Here is a 17,058-nt window from a genome sequence, read left to right as displayed (position 1 = left end):
GCTCAAGAACAAGGATTTCGTTCCTAACCCTTCCAAAGGGTCCAGAGCGAAAATCCTAAAACCTATTCTATCTTCCAAAATTTGTGTCAAAACAAGTCTTGATCAAGATGAGATAAGTTGGGAGATGCCCCTAGGATTGCCCTTGAATGGATTTTGGCCATCAAAAATGAAGATTTTGAGCTAAAACTAGAATTTCGCTCCTGACCCTTCCAAAGGATCCAGAGCAAAATCCTAGATAGGTCCTGTCCCTGGCCATGATTTTTAGCGAAATTCTCCTTTCTAGCCATTTTGAGGTCAAACAAAGTGTTGCAAGCATGAGAGAAGGATCCAAAGGGAGAGTCAAGGGGGAACAAAGTAAGAAGAATGGAGCTAAGTAAGAGAAAACAAGCAAGGAATGAATTTCGCTCCTGACCCTTCCAAAGGGTCCAGAGCGAAATTCTTCAAACCACCTATTTTCTCCTTGAGTGAAGCCAAAACTTTGACTTCTATGGCATGGTTGAAGATGGAGTGAGGTATTCTTGCCTTGTAAGATGAATTGAAGTGAAGGAAATAAAGAAATAAGTCTAAAACTTGAATTTCGCTCCTGACCCTTCCAAAGGGTCCAGAGCGAAATTCTCAATTTCACCTAATTTGCTCATGATTGAGGTCAAGGGGTGGATTCCTAGGCTTTGATGGAGAGAAGGCTAGTGTATGCTTACCTCGGAAGGCATTTTGGAGTTGAGAAATAATAGAATGTCCTAGAATGTGAATTTCGCTCCTGACCCTTCCAAAGGGTCCAGAGCAAAATCCTTAAAAAACTCCATTTTGCTCCAATTTTGCATCAAACTTGGTGTTGGTTGAGATTGAGGGCATTCTTGGACATGTATCTGAGCAAGTATGGTCACAAAGTGAGAAGAATTTGACCAAAGAATGCAAATTTCACTTCTGACCCTTCCAAACGGTCCAGAGCGAAATTCCTAAGTGGTCTAGTATTTTGCCTAGGTCCTTGAGCAAAACCTTGTCCTGGGCAATTTTGGAGGTGAATGACTTGATCTTGGTGGAATAATGTTGAAAATGAGGTTTAATTGAGAAACTTTGTCAAAATTCGCTCCTGACCCTTCCAAAGGGTCCAGAGCGAAATTTTTATAGGGCCTGTCCCTCGAGAGGATATTGAACGAAATTCCATTTTGATGTCTTCTCATTAATGATTTAAGGTGGAAAATGCTATGTTGAAATGAATATGTCATATGTGCTTAATCATCTTTTGGTTTGTTTTGCAGATGGGAGGAGACCAGGCTAGGACAAGGACGACCTATTCCAGCCCATCCTCATCAAGGACATTCCAAAAGCATAAAGGTGGACTCAAGGTGTTTTGAAGCATTGAAAGACTACATGTGTTCAAGAAGTTGCCAAAACCTTTACTTCACCACACTAAGGAACCACATGATGACAAAGAAAGGAGTTGCCAGCACTTCAGGACGAGATATGCTACTGGAGAAGGAAGACTTGACAATAAGGAAGCCTCATCAAGCAAAGGAAGTACATCATTCATCACGTCAGAGGCAGAAAAGGATCAACCAAGTCACAAGCGTTATGAGGTGGCATCCCAGTCATCATTCCTCCGATCGGATTGGTCCACCTCAGCATGACCAAATTCAATGTACCTAATTTATCAGAGGTGGCACAAACTTCGGTGTACCTACCCCTGCTTCCTAATGGTCCTCACTCTAGGAATGTAATTTTCTAATTGGCTAAGGAAGTTTGTCATAACAAACCCTAATTAGGGTTTCTATCCTGTAATCCTAGCCATTGATTCTAAGTCAGAGCCGTCTGTTTGTAAAGGGCTCCCTATATAAAGCCTTGGCTCCTCATTTGTAAAGGTTAATGGATAGCTAAGAGTGAATAGTCAGAGAGTAGGAAATAGTTAGAGTAGAGTAGAAAGAGAAGGCAAAGATTGTTGCCAAGACATTGTTGCAAAAGACTTGTAAACTTCATTGAAGAAATAGTGAATTCTATGTGTCGATTCAACAATTTGCATGGTCTCTATACTTCTCAAATTTGATTTCATGTTATTAGGTGAATGGAAGAAATTTGTATGATCAACGGTGAAATTCGTATATCCATACTACTAGCAGTTTGTTGATTGCAGACTTGCCTTGCGTAGTCAATTGGAATCATTCAGCTTAAGCTTAACTTCAATTATCGCTTCTTCATTGATATGCATCAACCTGATGGTGTCCATGCTTGTAGCGGTGATCTAAACATCATAAAGTTTTCCTCAGAAGATCGCACTAATCTTGTGGAGATGATCCTAGGATGTCAAAGCAAAACTTACTTAGAATTTCATCAAAGGTAATTCATTGCTCTTGCGTTCTTAGTGTTAGAAATAGATCTTGTTCCAACCCTTATCCTTTTTCTTTTTTTCAAAATCAAGGGTCGGTGAAATTCCACGTTCCAGTAATATCCAAAGCAAATCAGACGTTCAGGTCGTCAAAAGTAAGTCCCCTTGTGATTCCAGCAAAATCACATCATACCGCAAAGAGCTTATCCACACGTAGAGAACCTACATATCAGAACCTTGGAGTTACTCTGACTGATCCTTCGGCGAGATCTTCAGCAGTCGGGAAACTTTGTTCAAGAGAGGATAAGGTACCTTTAGGTATTTTATTTTGTGTTTGGTCGTGTACAAAAGACACATCAATAGATCCATAGACCGCCTGATCTCATGAATGTCATCAAAAAATTTCACACATTCACTCATTCATTTAGAACAAGCATAAATTGTTGAGGATTGATGCATTTGCAATTATCACAAGTCAAAGGGACCCACAAACCACATAAAAGCTAGGACAAACAGCAATCAGTGGAAAGAGGGGCAGCAGATTTTCTTCTTAAGAAATGGAAGGAGATGAATAGAAAATGCTGCAAGACAGCAAGTTGAGGAAGAAAGGCAAGGAAAAGTAAGATGTAATGAAATCCTCCTACCTAATGAATTAACCAAAGTTCTATACATGATAAATCCATGTCACAAGTAAAACATGCAAATGACCTTAAAAAAATGAATTCATGAGGAAGGATATATCAGTAAAAGTACAGTCATAATATGCCGTTCCCAATCAACAAAAACAGAGCAGGCTAAGATGACCTTTACATTGATCAGCTTGGCCATAAAACTCAAAAATAATTTGTATTCAATAATGCACGAAGAAAAAAATATCTTGGGTGAACCTTCTATAAACAAATGTCAAGTGCCCACATCTTCTTAAACATTAAGAAAATCCAAAGAAAACGTGTCAGTGAGTGTTTATCAAGCACAGAAACTTCTGATGTTTGACTCCTGAATAGAATTTACAAGCATAAAGATTAGCATCATTCAGCATACCAGTTATTTTGATATACAGGCATATATGTTTAGAAGATCTCTGGCTTCACAGCTTATTTAATTATATCCTATTTTCTTTTGATTTAACAACTTTATTTTTCCTTCCAATGATAAAAAATTCTAGAAAAAAGGAGAACCCACACTTTGCATACATGTCCACCACGGCAATTGCAAACTCCCTTCCACAATGCTTTTGTTGATGCCCATACCATGTTCCAAAGTTCCCATTGTGGCACAGGCTGGAAGCATGCTGGCAAAGGTTGTGGAATTTGGCTTTACACCTACAGCATTTGCTTGAAAGTTTCTTAAGCCTTTTCCACACACCCATTTTGCACATATCCTGCAATCAATGCAATCCATGAGATGACATCTCTTTGTGGAATTCTGTCAAAAAATTCAAGTGCCTTCTGCATGCTTCCACACTTCGCATACATATCGATCACAGAATTTCCAACTATAATATCTGACAAAAGTCCCCCTTCCATTATAATTTGATGGATATCCATACCCTGTTCGAAAACTCCTATTTTGGCACAGGCAGGGAGGACGTTGGCAAAGGTGTGGAATTTGGCTAACATCCTTTGTTTCTTCATTGCGTTTTTCATGGATGCAAAAAAGAGAGAACATCCTTAATGGGGACCCTTGGATTGTCCAGAGGGGTAAGCTCTTCCTCCAGAAATGGGTGCCCAACTTCAATCCATTGACTGCTAATGTCTCCAAGACACTTGTGTCGATTAAGTTATAGAGTGTTCCACAGAAATGCTGGGTGATTCCTACTGGAAAAAAATTGAAAATCATTGGGAAAATAATAATATCTAATGGCTAATGATAGTGTCATTGATGGTGAATCAAGGTTGCATGCCAGAATGTGTTTCAAGGTGTCACAAGCAAATGGAAGCAACATCTCAAAATGGAGGACCCTAGCCTAGTTTGCTTCAAATCTAGAAAATGTGACCAAATATGGCCACAACAAGGCTTAAACAAGCCATGACGAAGAAGAAGATTGACTTGGAGACCTCCATCCCCAATGTTCCTTTGGTTCCTATTAGGCCTGGCATTGACTTACCAATAGCTAGCGATCTTGCAGAGCCATACAAGGATCTGGTACATTGTAGCCTAACATCTTACCAGGTCTCACCTAAAGCTCAGATTGCAGCAGTTCCAGATTCCCTAATGAACCCTTTGATGATTTCATTATAGAGGACATTCTTAACTTCATTGCTACAAAAATTTTAGGATTGGAGGAGGAGGATGGGGTTTGAAGAGGAGACCCAGGAGGATGATAAAGACTTGGCCAGTCTAGAAGAAGTTGACCATCTCACTAACTCATTCTCTCATTAACACGGTAAATTGCAGTTGAGCAAGAAAGGTTGAAGATCTAGAAAGGAGAAGACACATACAGGAGTTATGAGTGATGTGCAGAAAAAAATTCCTATCGTGAGATCAAGGGTGAAATCCTCTCCTCGGGGCTAACAAATGTCCTTTCATGGAATGTTAGTAACAAAAGACATTGGATAAAGCATAAGGACTTGGCCAGTCTAGAAGAAGTTGACTATCTCACTAACTCATTCTCTCATTAACACGGTAAATTGCAGCTGAGCAAGAAAGGTCGAAGATCTAGAAAGGAGAAGACACATGCAGGAGTTATGAGTGAGGTGCAGAAAAAATTTCCTATCGTGAGATCAAGGGTGAAATCCTCTCCTCAGGGCCAACAAACGTCCTTTCATGGAAAGTTAGTAACAAAAGACATTGGATAAAGCATAAAGATTTGGCCAGTCTAGAAGAAGTTGACTATCTCACTAACTCATTCTCTCATTAACACGGTAAATTGCAGCTGAGCAAGAAAGGTCAAAGATCTAGAAAGGAGAAGACACATGCAGGAGTTATGAGTGAGGTGCAGAAAAAATTTCCTATCGTAAGATCAAGGGTGAAATCCTCTCCTCAGGGCCAATAAACATCCTTTCATGGAATGTTAGTAGCAAAAGACATTAGATAGAGCATAAACTGGATATTCAAAATACAGACATCATACAACTGCAGGAAACAAAACTGCATCATACCCTGACTGATTGTTTGCTCAAAAACCATCTGTGTGAACATTTGGGAGTGGTTTGGTAAATAGTCAAGGCTCTATGTGCATTCAAGGGGAGAATTTTAGTTCCTTCTTATTGGCCAATCAAAAAAGAGTTGGTATCACACATAATACTCAATCACAGATTGGATTTGGGGCTTTTGTAATCAATCACAGTCTTTTTGATGTGCCTCCAGGAGTATTGTGTTCACGTGGACCAACAACAAATTGGATTTCTCTCAGATTGCAGACAGATTCTGACCAATTCTTACTCACTCCACATTGGTTTAACAATGGTTTTGGCATGAAAAAAGTGATATTATACCTATTTCAAGCTTTGACAACAACCCTATTCAATTGGGGTTGACTCCTTTCATATTTGAGCTTATGTGGTCTCATGAACCCTTGCTCCCAAAATAATTGAAAGATTGTTGGACTAATGCACCAAGGACTGGGGGCCCAAAGACGTTTTTGATAGGAAAGAAATTGTCTCATGTGAAACACTGTATTAAGGAATAGAATTGTAAGGTATTCAAAAACATCTTTGAAAGAAAACTAGGCTGGAAGAAAGCCTTCCATCTTTGAATGAACAGATGTTGGCAATCAAGATGGACCAAGACTCATACTGGCAAGAGAAAGTTTTGATGGAGAATTGAAAGAAATCCAACTTGGAAAGAAAATGTTCTGTAAGCACAAATCAAGGGAGTTATGACTCCTGAAGAGGGATTGCAAACATAAAATATTTCCATTCCTCTACCAAAGAAAGAAAGCTTCCCAATAGAATCACTTATATCAAGGCCAAAGGTGACAAAAAGGTAGAGGACAAGCAAAACAATTGAAATGATGCCATCATTTTTAAGAGCTGTTGGGTGGCACTTGGACATTGAGGACGAGACCCAAAACAAGGTATTATCTAACCTCCCCCAACTCTATGAAAGGTGATAAGGCCAGGTCTGGATGGCTTCCTAGCATATTTTTTTCGAAAGTGTTGGAATTTGGTTGGTGATGACATCCTGTTGGAAGCTAAAGAATTTGAAAAATTAAAAAAGGTCCTTAAAGACTATACTTTCTGTAGCGTCGTAAATTGTACGCACTTGCTAGGGTGGTACAATTTCACACCTAGTTTAGCACCCGCCTTGGCGCATTTTGCATTTTGCATTGCATTTCCCCTTTAGCACTTAATTAATCAAATTAATTAGGTCTAAGGTTTTATTTCATCATCTCCCACATCATAAAGTTGGGCCCTTTCATTAAAGTGTGCCCTTTTCATTTTATTCCTCCTATACATCATTTAAACCCTAATTAGGTCCTATTTTGAACTTGGGGGCTTGATTTCGGGGGTCAAAACATCTCGAAATCACCTGTAACTTCGGGATTCTCTCTAAAATCATCATATCCGACGGCCCTGAAAATTTGGCGAAAAGTTGTCGGGACCATGGCGCCCGGAGTGCAACATGGTCCCGGACATTTTTCCCGAAATTTTAGGAGCGCGATCCAATCATAAAATAAAGCTTAACCCCAAGAAATTGGCAGGAGATTCAATCTCTAGGTCGGCCAAAAGACGAAATTACGACCTAGGGTTTCCTACTTAAGAGCTCTCTTTCTTCATTTGAAAGGATCCGATTTTTGTTTTCAGGAACTTCATATGCAGCGAAAGAGCAGATCTTTGAAGACTTCAACATCTTACAACATCCCTCTATCAAGCATTTATCAATTTCATTCATCCATTTAGGGCTTGGAAGACATTGAAAAACAATAGGAGATTACCGACTGAAGATTGGCTTGTACTCCTCCCTTGAGGGTTGGGTATGATTTCATGTTGTTTTCATGTCTTTGCATAAGCTTCAATATATCCTTTATTCATGCTTTAGATCACTTTGCATCTTGATTTAGAGCATTTACATTATCATTTACAAGCAATTAGGGTTTACTTTCTAGGTTGCTCTAGTTTGCTTACTTGCATTTAAGGACCTTGCACACACACTAGGTCTGCACACACAATACATTTTACAATACAACTTGGCTATTCGTGGAGGTGGAAATCACCGAAGCGGGGGTTTGACTAAGGCAAAACCCTATATAGCCGCCCAAACACCTTTTCAGATATAAGTGCAGGTTTCGGGACTCGGACAACGCCGCAGGTTGCAGATCCGGGAGAAGCAAACTGAGACCGACCTTCCCACCAAATTTCAGAGCAAAAGACCAGGACAGGGGCGTGGGGCGCCCTAGTCCTGCCAGGACAGGGGCGCGGGGCGCCCTGGTCCTCCTGACAGATAGCATTTTCAGCATTTTTGACAGCTTTTCCAGAGTGCAAAAACAGCAGTTTCCGGAGCAGTTTCAGGGGCAGAATCAGGACAGTGGCGCCCACGCCCCTGTCCCGAACATTTTCACTCAGATTTTGACTCCAGGTACGCATTTGAATTCTTGTTTTGTCCTTGTGTTTACAGCTTTCCATTGTTTAAGTTCAATTCTACAATCTTGTTATTAGTTCATACTTGCACTTTGGGTTAGGAATTCAACTTGCATCATTTTATCTTTCAATTACAACAAAGGAATAGAAATCCTAATAGGTAGCCCGTGGCTCTCTCTTCCACAAAAAGAAGTAGCCAATTGTGTGATACCTCTAGGCTCTTTCGTATTCCACAAATGTGTGATTGAAAGTGAGATTAGGGCATGTTTGCTTAGTGTCACTTTTTCTCCTACACACTTTCACCTTTGCAACACTCATATCCAAGAGTGACTTTTCATCCTCTTTTGAATAATTCAAGCACATCTCCTTGTGTAAAACAATTTACAAGATCATCACTAAAGCCATGACATTCAAACTGAAATCAGAGCCATCCTCCCTCATCTCATCAAAACAAGGTGGTTTTCTGCCTTAGTGAGAAATATCAGAAGGCGGCTCATCACTCATGAGCTTATTTAATCAGTTAATGTTCAAAAGAAAGGCAATGCTGATCAAAATGGATATCAGCAAGGCATGTAACAGAGTGGAATAAGCCCTCTTTATCAAAGTGCTGAAATGATTTGGTTTTAGCAAGAAATAGCACGATTGGGTTCATGCTTTCATCGCAAATCCTAGACACTCCATCCCAATGAATGAGAGCCCTACTTGTTTTTTGAGTTTCACACAGACTTCATTAAAGGGATCCCCTATTTTCCTTTCTCTTTATGCTGATGGTGGAGGAGTTGGTGAGAGAATCCAAATGGTGCAGGTTAATAGGTCAGAGAGAAGACTTGTGGCAGCAAATTACATGGAGTCTGTAGCATACCAACAGTTTCTCGTGACAGAGTGTTGTTCAAGACCCCATGGTGGGCAAAGCCATTGTCATCAAATTCGTCCTGGACACCTACTGTGAAAACAAATCTGAGTTCAAGACCATCCTTAACAGCGGCAGTGGCTTGGAAGAGAAATGGCAGGATAAGGTGAAGGGGACTATACGCACAATTTCTTTCCTGATCAAGAATGAAGCAATCCATGGGAGGGAAGATGCCAAAGATGAAGGCGATGAAGATAACTCTGTTGGCAGCTCACAGAAGTCTCAAAGTAGCCACAGTCATGTGGCTGGTCCTGTCTGCTTTTAGTTGTATCAGCCGTGATGCTGGATTTTTTATCTCTCCATTTGTACCACACTTTGTAGCCCTACCTAGACAACAAAGGCTTTTTTGTTCTGATCATGTATTGAGTGGGAGTGGTCCCCATGGCCGCATCTAAGTACCCAACAAAAAAAATCTTCCATCTGAGGAAATAGGATTTCAGAAATATAGTTTTCATTGAAGTCACATGTCGTAAAACACTAATTTCTAGGGCAAGTTCAAATTAATGAGGCATATGAGGATAAAAGTACTGTATATGCCGAAATATTAAACAAGTAACACCAGACTACTGAATGGATGCTTTGAAGATTTTAGTATGAGAAGTATTCAAGAAGAGAATAATACTAGCTAATAAAGTTCTTGTCAAATCAAATGCCTCTGCCAGTCAAAATTACCCAATTTTATCTTCTCCTCAACAGCCAAATCTAATGCCTTCTGTGCATCTTCAGATACTGGTATTTCCGCTTCAACTTTAGTATCCCATATACTAGGCAGTCCAATCAAACTTATCATTTCCTCCCGAACTTTAGAAAGAGTAAATCCATTAGCCCGTAGAAATTTGACAGTAGGACTTGTACCTGCACAAAGGTAGCACAACTGTCAGAGAAGTTAGTCAACTTGTGAAAAGCTGGCTCTGGGCCAATTCGCTATGAGAATTGCATATATTGAATTAGTTGCTTAAAACCTGGTATGAAATCATTGTAAAAAATAAATATATTGCAGAACACCCTGCAAGAAAAAATCCACTTGACCATCCTCCTTGAACATAATATCAGACATATATTTCTTGACAACAAATTTGCTAGCATTTCCACAAATGAAGAACAAATGCTAGACAATACTAGCTATCAAGCATAACTGAGATGATTTCTATATTTTAAGTTATATTATTTTTAACCAAAAAAATAATAATACATACATATTGGTTCAATTGTTAGCCCGAATAACAACAGACATGATTAGTATGTTTCATGAACCAAATATAATACATACATATTTCATCCAAAGGTTAGCCTTAATAATGCCTGGTTGATTCTATTTATGGAAGGCATCAAGTTAGAGAAAATCATGATATTGATTAATGGATATAGGACAATGCTATTGATATTGGCATTTTACAGATTGGCTGTGTTGGATTCATTATTTATCTTATCCGAACCTGTGCATTAAGCATCATTTGGATGCCCCAATTGCAGTTCTGGACACTTTGGCACCAAAAAATAGTAATTATATTCACGTGATTTCAGATTTTAGACAATATTCTAGTAAAAGTTACATGCTTGAACACAAGTTTTGTATCATAATAATGTTAAAGTGGACAGTTGCAAAGAGGACTTGTGTCGTTGTTCTCTTTATAGATGCATTGCAATTGACTGCAGATGCTACTTGTGTGCATTGTGATGCAGATTTGCATAAGTTGTAGATCAAATTATGTTCCAGATTGTCAATGCCTCGTCACATGTTGAGCAAATGATGTGTTGTTATTGCTCAGCTGTAAGATTCCGAAAGTGTTGTTGCATTCCAACAGTTGCTGATTGTTGGCCAAAGATTGCAATGGCTTGTCGATGTCTTCAGTTGTAGTTTTCATCTTTCTGTTGGCAAACAATTGATGTGTACTTGATCCTCTGCATCATTCAAATCAGTCATGTGACACTATTCTTGCACTTGATGCATGTGATGATTGTAACTAAAGGTTGGTTGTAAATGTTGATTGGTGAACAATGAATGTGCTCCTGTTCTTCTTGAGTGTGCATCTATTTGATTTGATTGCATCTATGTTTGCACCTTGTACAATATTGATGCAATTGATGTTGTTGCTTAAGATTTTGATGACCTTGGATGTCATCCTGGTCACTAACATGTATGTTAGATGATAATGATTGAGAGTTGTCTGAGAGTTATTAGCTGGAGACTGCTCATACTGGCCACTAGTGGGTTGGCCCATTTTAGAGTGGCCCTTTTGACAAAACAATTCTAATGAGATTGCAGTTGTACAAAATCATGAAAGCTGAAGCCTGCTAGTAAAGGATTACCACCGTTGATTGGTCACATCCCTTACAGCTTCTGCAGAGGGATACTAGATGAGAGATGGATTAGATGGTACCTTCATTGGTTTCTTTGTGGGATCAATGAAATATTCCTTTTCACAATTCCTGTCAAATTTCCCATTAAAATCCCTTTGAATTTTTCCGATAACTTTGTTCAAATATTGTTTTTGTTTTCTACCAATAAATTTCAAATAAACAAATTCTTGCAGATAATTATTTCCTTAAATAAAGTATTCATAATTTAATATCCAACAATCATAAAAAAGGATTATTAATTTCAAACAGTATTCAAATAATGATAAAAACCTGGTCATATTTTTTTCTTGCTGCAGCTGCTCTAGGTGGTGGCCCATAAGGTCGCAGAGGCTGGGCAAAAAACACAAACAAAATTTCATTAACTTCCAATCTTTCCCTGCAGGCAGTGGCTGGCTGCAATTCTTAATTTTTAAATTGCTTGTTACTGAAGTGGCGCGGCTGGCGGAGGGTAATAGAGAATCAATAAAAACACAACCAAAACTTTTTAAATCCTTGAAACCTTGCACCTGTTTGGGGGTGGCTAAAGTTGAATGGTACAGCAGCTTCAATTCTCACATGCAATAATTTTAAATCATCCTCACTCATTCAAACTTAATTGACTTCCCCACACCACCTGTCCCAAGGTAATGAATATTTCTTTTAATCCTTACTTGCTTTCATAAGGCTATGATTGGATTTCCTTCTCTTCTTCCTTTTCAATGCCTTCCTCCAAGTAACTCTTTATGATGGCAGCTAGCAAGGAAACAAAGTAAATTCAGCTTCTTCGTTGCTATTTATGCCTATTCCTGCACTGACTTTTTCTGGTTCTAATCAAAGATCAATCGCTACCCTTATTGGTATAGCCCACTCTAGACATGTATGACCAGCTTTATTATTCCTGCTTATTGATATCTGATCGGTTCCAAAATAAGATGCCTGCAGGGAGATAATAATAAGAATATATTATCATTATTATTATTAATCTTGATCTGCAATACCTAAAAGCCTCTAATTTCCGCTAAAGCTCAAATTGACTTTTGGGTGAAGCCAACAATGGAAACCAGAAGACTTTCGCCTTCCAATTCCCAAAGATCCAAGAGGGTTTTCGTCCTCAAGGGAATTGGTGAACCAACATTCTCCACAAGGGTTTCTAGAAATGGAACAATGATAGAATGAATTGTTTTTATCCAATAATTTCCTTTTTCAGTCTTTTCCATCCAACCCTAAAAGTAATTAAAATTAATTCTAGTTAAAATTCCTTTTCTTCCTCCAAACTTGATAAATTGTGTTTAAAATTAATTAAATACAAGTTGTCTTTTATTTTTGCATTGTTCAATAACTTAAATATTTAACTATTTAATATTTTGGTTATTTTCTGTACAGTGACTTAACTTATGGAAAATATTAAAACATGACAATTATAATATTTTACCTCATCACCAACACTGAAAGTGCATATGACAACTATTTATTTGAAACTTAGCACTCACCCAAGATGACAAGCCTCTCCAAGAGGTGTGGAGTGCTCCCAGACTATCAAATGCACACAAAACGTACAACTGTACTCATCTTGGCTCCAAAAACTCCCTGCAACTGTCAAACTGCCTTCCCAATAAAGCTAGTACTCTCCAAGAATGTTGGAGTTCCCAAAAGTGTCAAAATGGACCAAAAAGGGACATTACAATCAACCAATCGAGTATCTTGATACCATTTGATTCTCTTGATTTTGGGCATTTGATTCCAACGATTCTAGATATTGATTCCGATTCTTATATTGATTGAAGATGAGAATGACCCACCAATGGTCAACCTTCAAGTTGGTCATCTTTGATTGGAGATTGACAGCACCAATGATTGGGAGTGCAAAATTACTATTTTGGTTGATGGCTCTGCAAGCAATAGAAAGGTGATATTGCATTGGAAAGAGATAGTATCTAAGAATGTGTCAGCTATATTTATGGTTGCATCAAACTGAGGACTGCAATCATTTGAGTGGTTGATTGATGGCCATGCTTGGAGCCAAGTAATCATATTTGGAAGATTGACACTTCTTTTTGCCAGAGTTGCAATTTTTCCAGTGCCAACATGTGCCTTCATTGGTTTGAGAGCTTTTGTAGATAGGACTAACCAGTCCACAAATGTATCCATGTAGAGTTTGCAAAGCATTTGTTTCTTGCTTTCAAGGTTACTCAGTTGGATATATACCTGAGTTACACATATATTTTCCTCTTTGGCACATGAAGGTGGTGAGATTGATCCAACTGAGATATTCATCCTTGTGGCTTTATGTGAAACTTAGGATTGCGGGAGTTTGTTAGAATTAATTTAACTATCCTTAGTCAAATTATTGTTAACTATGTGGCTGGGTGGTTGGTAACTCCTAGGAAGTTACGTATTGGTCGTATTGGTGGTTAGAATGATGAACACAATGTCACAACAATTAGTGATTTTAACCTCAAGAAGCTTACTCTATATCATGTTTGTTCCTTGTATTATCAGATGGGGGCCTCGTTCTTTGCTCCATGTCATTTTTCAACTCTAGTTCAAAATAGCACTTTCCCCACTCAACTTTCATTTTCCAATTAGAAATCATATTTTCCCACCAAACTATCATTTTTCTTGTCATTTTTTATGACTTGGGTTTCATACTTTTCCACCCTCAATGCCATTTCACTTTTGGTTTTTTCATTTAGGAATCACACTTTTGCACCCCTTCTGCACTATTTTTTGTTTTGCCATAACTTTCTCATTCTCACTCCATTTTTCAGCCTATTTGAAGCGTCGGAAAGCTCATCACTATAAAGGAAAGGCCAACATTTACATACAAAAATAACTTGAAAAGAAGTTTTTGTAGGCATAAAATAAAATTAGTGTTGTGATTGAACAAAGAATAGGCTGCTAATTTTTTCCACTTCATAACATCAAAAATCTTGTTTTCTAACTTTTTATCAAAGTTGTATTGAAGTAATATTGTAATATTTAGCTTATAATGGTCATTTAAGTCGTTTAGTCAATTATTAGTAACTTTCTATTTTGTAAGTTAGTTAGTTAGTATTTAGAATCTTTCTATTATGTCTTTAGTTCTCAATCGTTTCCGTTATGGAAAGATCTTCTATAATTGCTTATATAAGGAGTATTCCTCTCCTTTGTTAAAACAACAATCAATTATTATTTCATAGTATCAGAGCATAGGTTCTTTTTTTGGCGAATTTTTTTTATAAAAACATTGTGGTCTTTACCCAGAAATTTTTTGTACTTTTTTTTTTAAAATAAAAATCGAGGGTTTCTATTTTTGGCAGATTTTTACAAGACAAATTCGAGGATTTTTTAAATCTGAAAATTGAAGGTTTTTTTTACTGAAAAATCTGGTCAATTTTCTCTACTGAAAATCGCATGCGCTTCTTCAAACAAATGCCATCTGCACTACGGGTTGCGTGTTTTTTCAAATTGCGGCAAGTTTGTAGTTGTTTTTATGGGTTATCATCTTGCATCTAGGGTTGGACAATATTTCCACAGAATCAAGGTGTTGTTTTGCAGCATCTTTTTTACTATTTTTGGACAAAATTGTGGCTTTCCATCTTTGACAAAATGTATTGACGATTTTTATCATGGTTTCTTGTTCTTCGTTTTTGTTTACCTAGGGTTTCTAGGGCGAACTGATTTTTTTGCGTGATTTTTTTACAAAATCGTGGGTGTTGTTTTTATCCAAAGCAGTACAAGGTTTTTGACCTGGTTTTTGATGATTTTTTCACAAAATCTTGTTTTGTGCGCTTGGGGTTTCTAAGGAACATCGGAGTATTTGCAAATTTCCTAAATTTTTTCTCAAACCTAGGTTTGCTTCAGCAAGTGTTTTTGTATAATTTTTTAAAAAAACAAATCGTGGGTTTCAGTTCTTTTCGACTCTTTTATCAACAAAAATCGAAGGTATTTGAGAAGCTGAATTTTTATTTCGTTTTCCATGTCTCTAGATAGCGTAAGGGATGGCTTCGTTACCCAACATCATGTTAGAAGACACTCAGAGGTTCAATGACAAGAATTATAATACATGGAAATAGAGGATGCTCACCATTTTTTAGTACCGGTGCGTAGACCAAATTGGTCTTGGTTAATTCTGTTTGTCCCACAGTTGTGGGTAAATACTAGTACAAGTTTGATGAGCAGAATCATCAAGAGGTTATGCTGCTCAATTTAGAAGTGTTGCAAAAACTTGGACTCACTAGAAGGATCTACACAAGACATCAAATAAGAGCAGAGCTTTCTTCCTTAAAAACATGTTGTTCTCGATTATGATGGATGACAAGATGTCTTTGTAGGATGATTTAATGAAGATCAAAGACATTCATGATCAACTGGAGGCCACTGGTCACAAGATGGAAGAAGAGGATATTGCAATATCCCTAATAGGGTAACTAGGGGAAAATCAATATCTCTACTATTTTCACCTATTTCTTGACTACACACATTTCATAGTAGACACATCCAATTTTGAACTCAACTTTTTGTTCATGTGTTGTCTCAAATTTGCAAGAATAGTAAACACGAAAGTATATCAAAATGTGAAACTCAATATCAATAATAATAACAAGCAATTTGTTGGAAATTCTTGCTCTTTAATCTCAAACATGTGCAATAACATTAACTCATAACATATCACAGCATCCCAATACAAAAGTTTCTTGAGTGTTGTAATAAACACATCGCACCTTATATGCAAAGCTTGGGAATACAATGACTTTCCCAATTCGATGTAATAGCACAATAACGGTTTCAACACAAATACCAAATTGAAGCAAAGACAAGAGATAGAGTCAATATTCTGATTTCATATGAATTGATGTCTTTCAAGCATAGCATTGAAAGTCGCTATCCTTCACTGTGATATTCCTTACGCACAACCTAAGGCACTTCAAGAAAAAGTCGATAATGCTTCCTTCCAATTCTGCTACCAAACACAAGTGTCGTTGGCCGATATTCAACTCGTATCAACAAGGTCAAAGTAACCATTACACCTCCCTATCTAACGATGTTCTCCCACTTACTAAATCACCGATAATAGACATCTTACAAAGAATTAACCAAAGATTATATCTTCACCACTAGCAATATATGCAACTTCCACCAAAAAATATTAAAGTCGATAACTTTACCAAAGCATGAAATATTAATCTCAAACAATAGTCACCACCATAATCACCACTCGATAATATTAGAATCGACCCAGCACACTCATAGCAATATCACTGCCCAGACCTATAATATTATTTGTTCCTTTCAAACGCCTACACCTATTTGCAACTTATAATTTGGTTTTACCTATTTAAATCAGGATACTTGGCCAATACCAATCTGAACAAAAGAATAAAAAAGAAACCTCCAATATCATCAGTAAACAACCCACGAGAATAATTATAATATTCAAGAACACATTAATCTTTATTTTCCAAAATCAGCTAAAAATACCTCAATTATGGAATATCTTTATTTCTGCAAATTTGTCTTCAAAGAAGACTTCACAAATTTGGTATTGATGTACACTCCATCGTGAATCCACCTCTTGGAAGAACTAGGTTTTTGTCCAGCCCTTCTGTTGAACTCTTGAAGGTTTTCATCTCCAGAAATCAAAAATCGTCTACCAAATCCAAGCATGAGCAATCCATCACCAAGAGGTAGGAACCCCCTCATAAAGATCTCCAAGAAGTATTTAGAAGACAAGCTCACTTGGAGAAATATAATTAATAAAGTGACAAGATTATTTTATTGTTATTTAATTAAATTAAATTAATTAATATTAAGTCATCGTATGAATATTTTATTTATATTTTGATAACTTAAAAAGAATCAATTGAATTTGGCCCAAAAATTGCTTGTCCTCAAGCAATTGTCTGTTGCACCACCAAGATCCCAAACTAGCCATATGAAAAATATTACATCACTCTGCTGCCCCACTCCGACAAACCAGCTGTGCT

The 17,058-nt window shown here is 37.5% G+C and overlaps 1 protein-coding gene across 2 annotated transcripts in view; it reads right to left on the bottom strand.

The window, feature by feature from the left end:
• Window positions 1–17,058, bottom strand: part of LOC131063377 (ATP-dependent Clp protease ATP-binding subunit CLPT1, chloroplastic) — a 113,171-nt gene that overhangs the window by 23,960 nt on the left and 72,153 nt on the right. For both annotated transcript variants that reach the window (XM_057997176.2, XM_057997175.2), the window contains exon 4: window positions 9,425–9,607. In XM_057997176.2, coding sequence (XP_057853159.1) covers window positions 9,425–9,607 — 183 coding nt within the window. The remainder of the gene's footprint in view (window positions 1–9,424; window positions 9,608–17,058) is intronic.

This window comes from Cryptomeria japonica, chromosome 10 (genome assembly GCF_030272615.1).
Source record: "Cryptomeria japonica chromosome 10, Sugi_1.0, whole genome shotgun sequence".
NCBI lineage: Eukaryota > Viridiplantae > Streptophyta > Pinopsida > Cupressales > Cupressaceae > Cryptomeria > Cryptomeria japonica.
The sequence above is the reverse complement of the archived record's forward strand: the minus strand, read 5'-3'. Positions and strand labels throughout refer to the sequence as shown.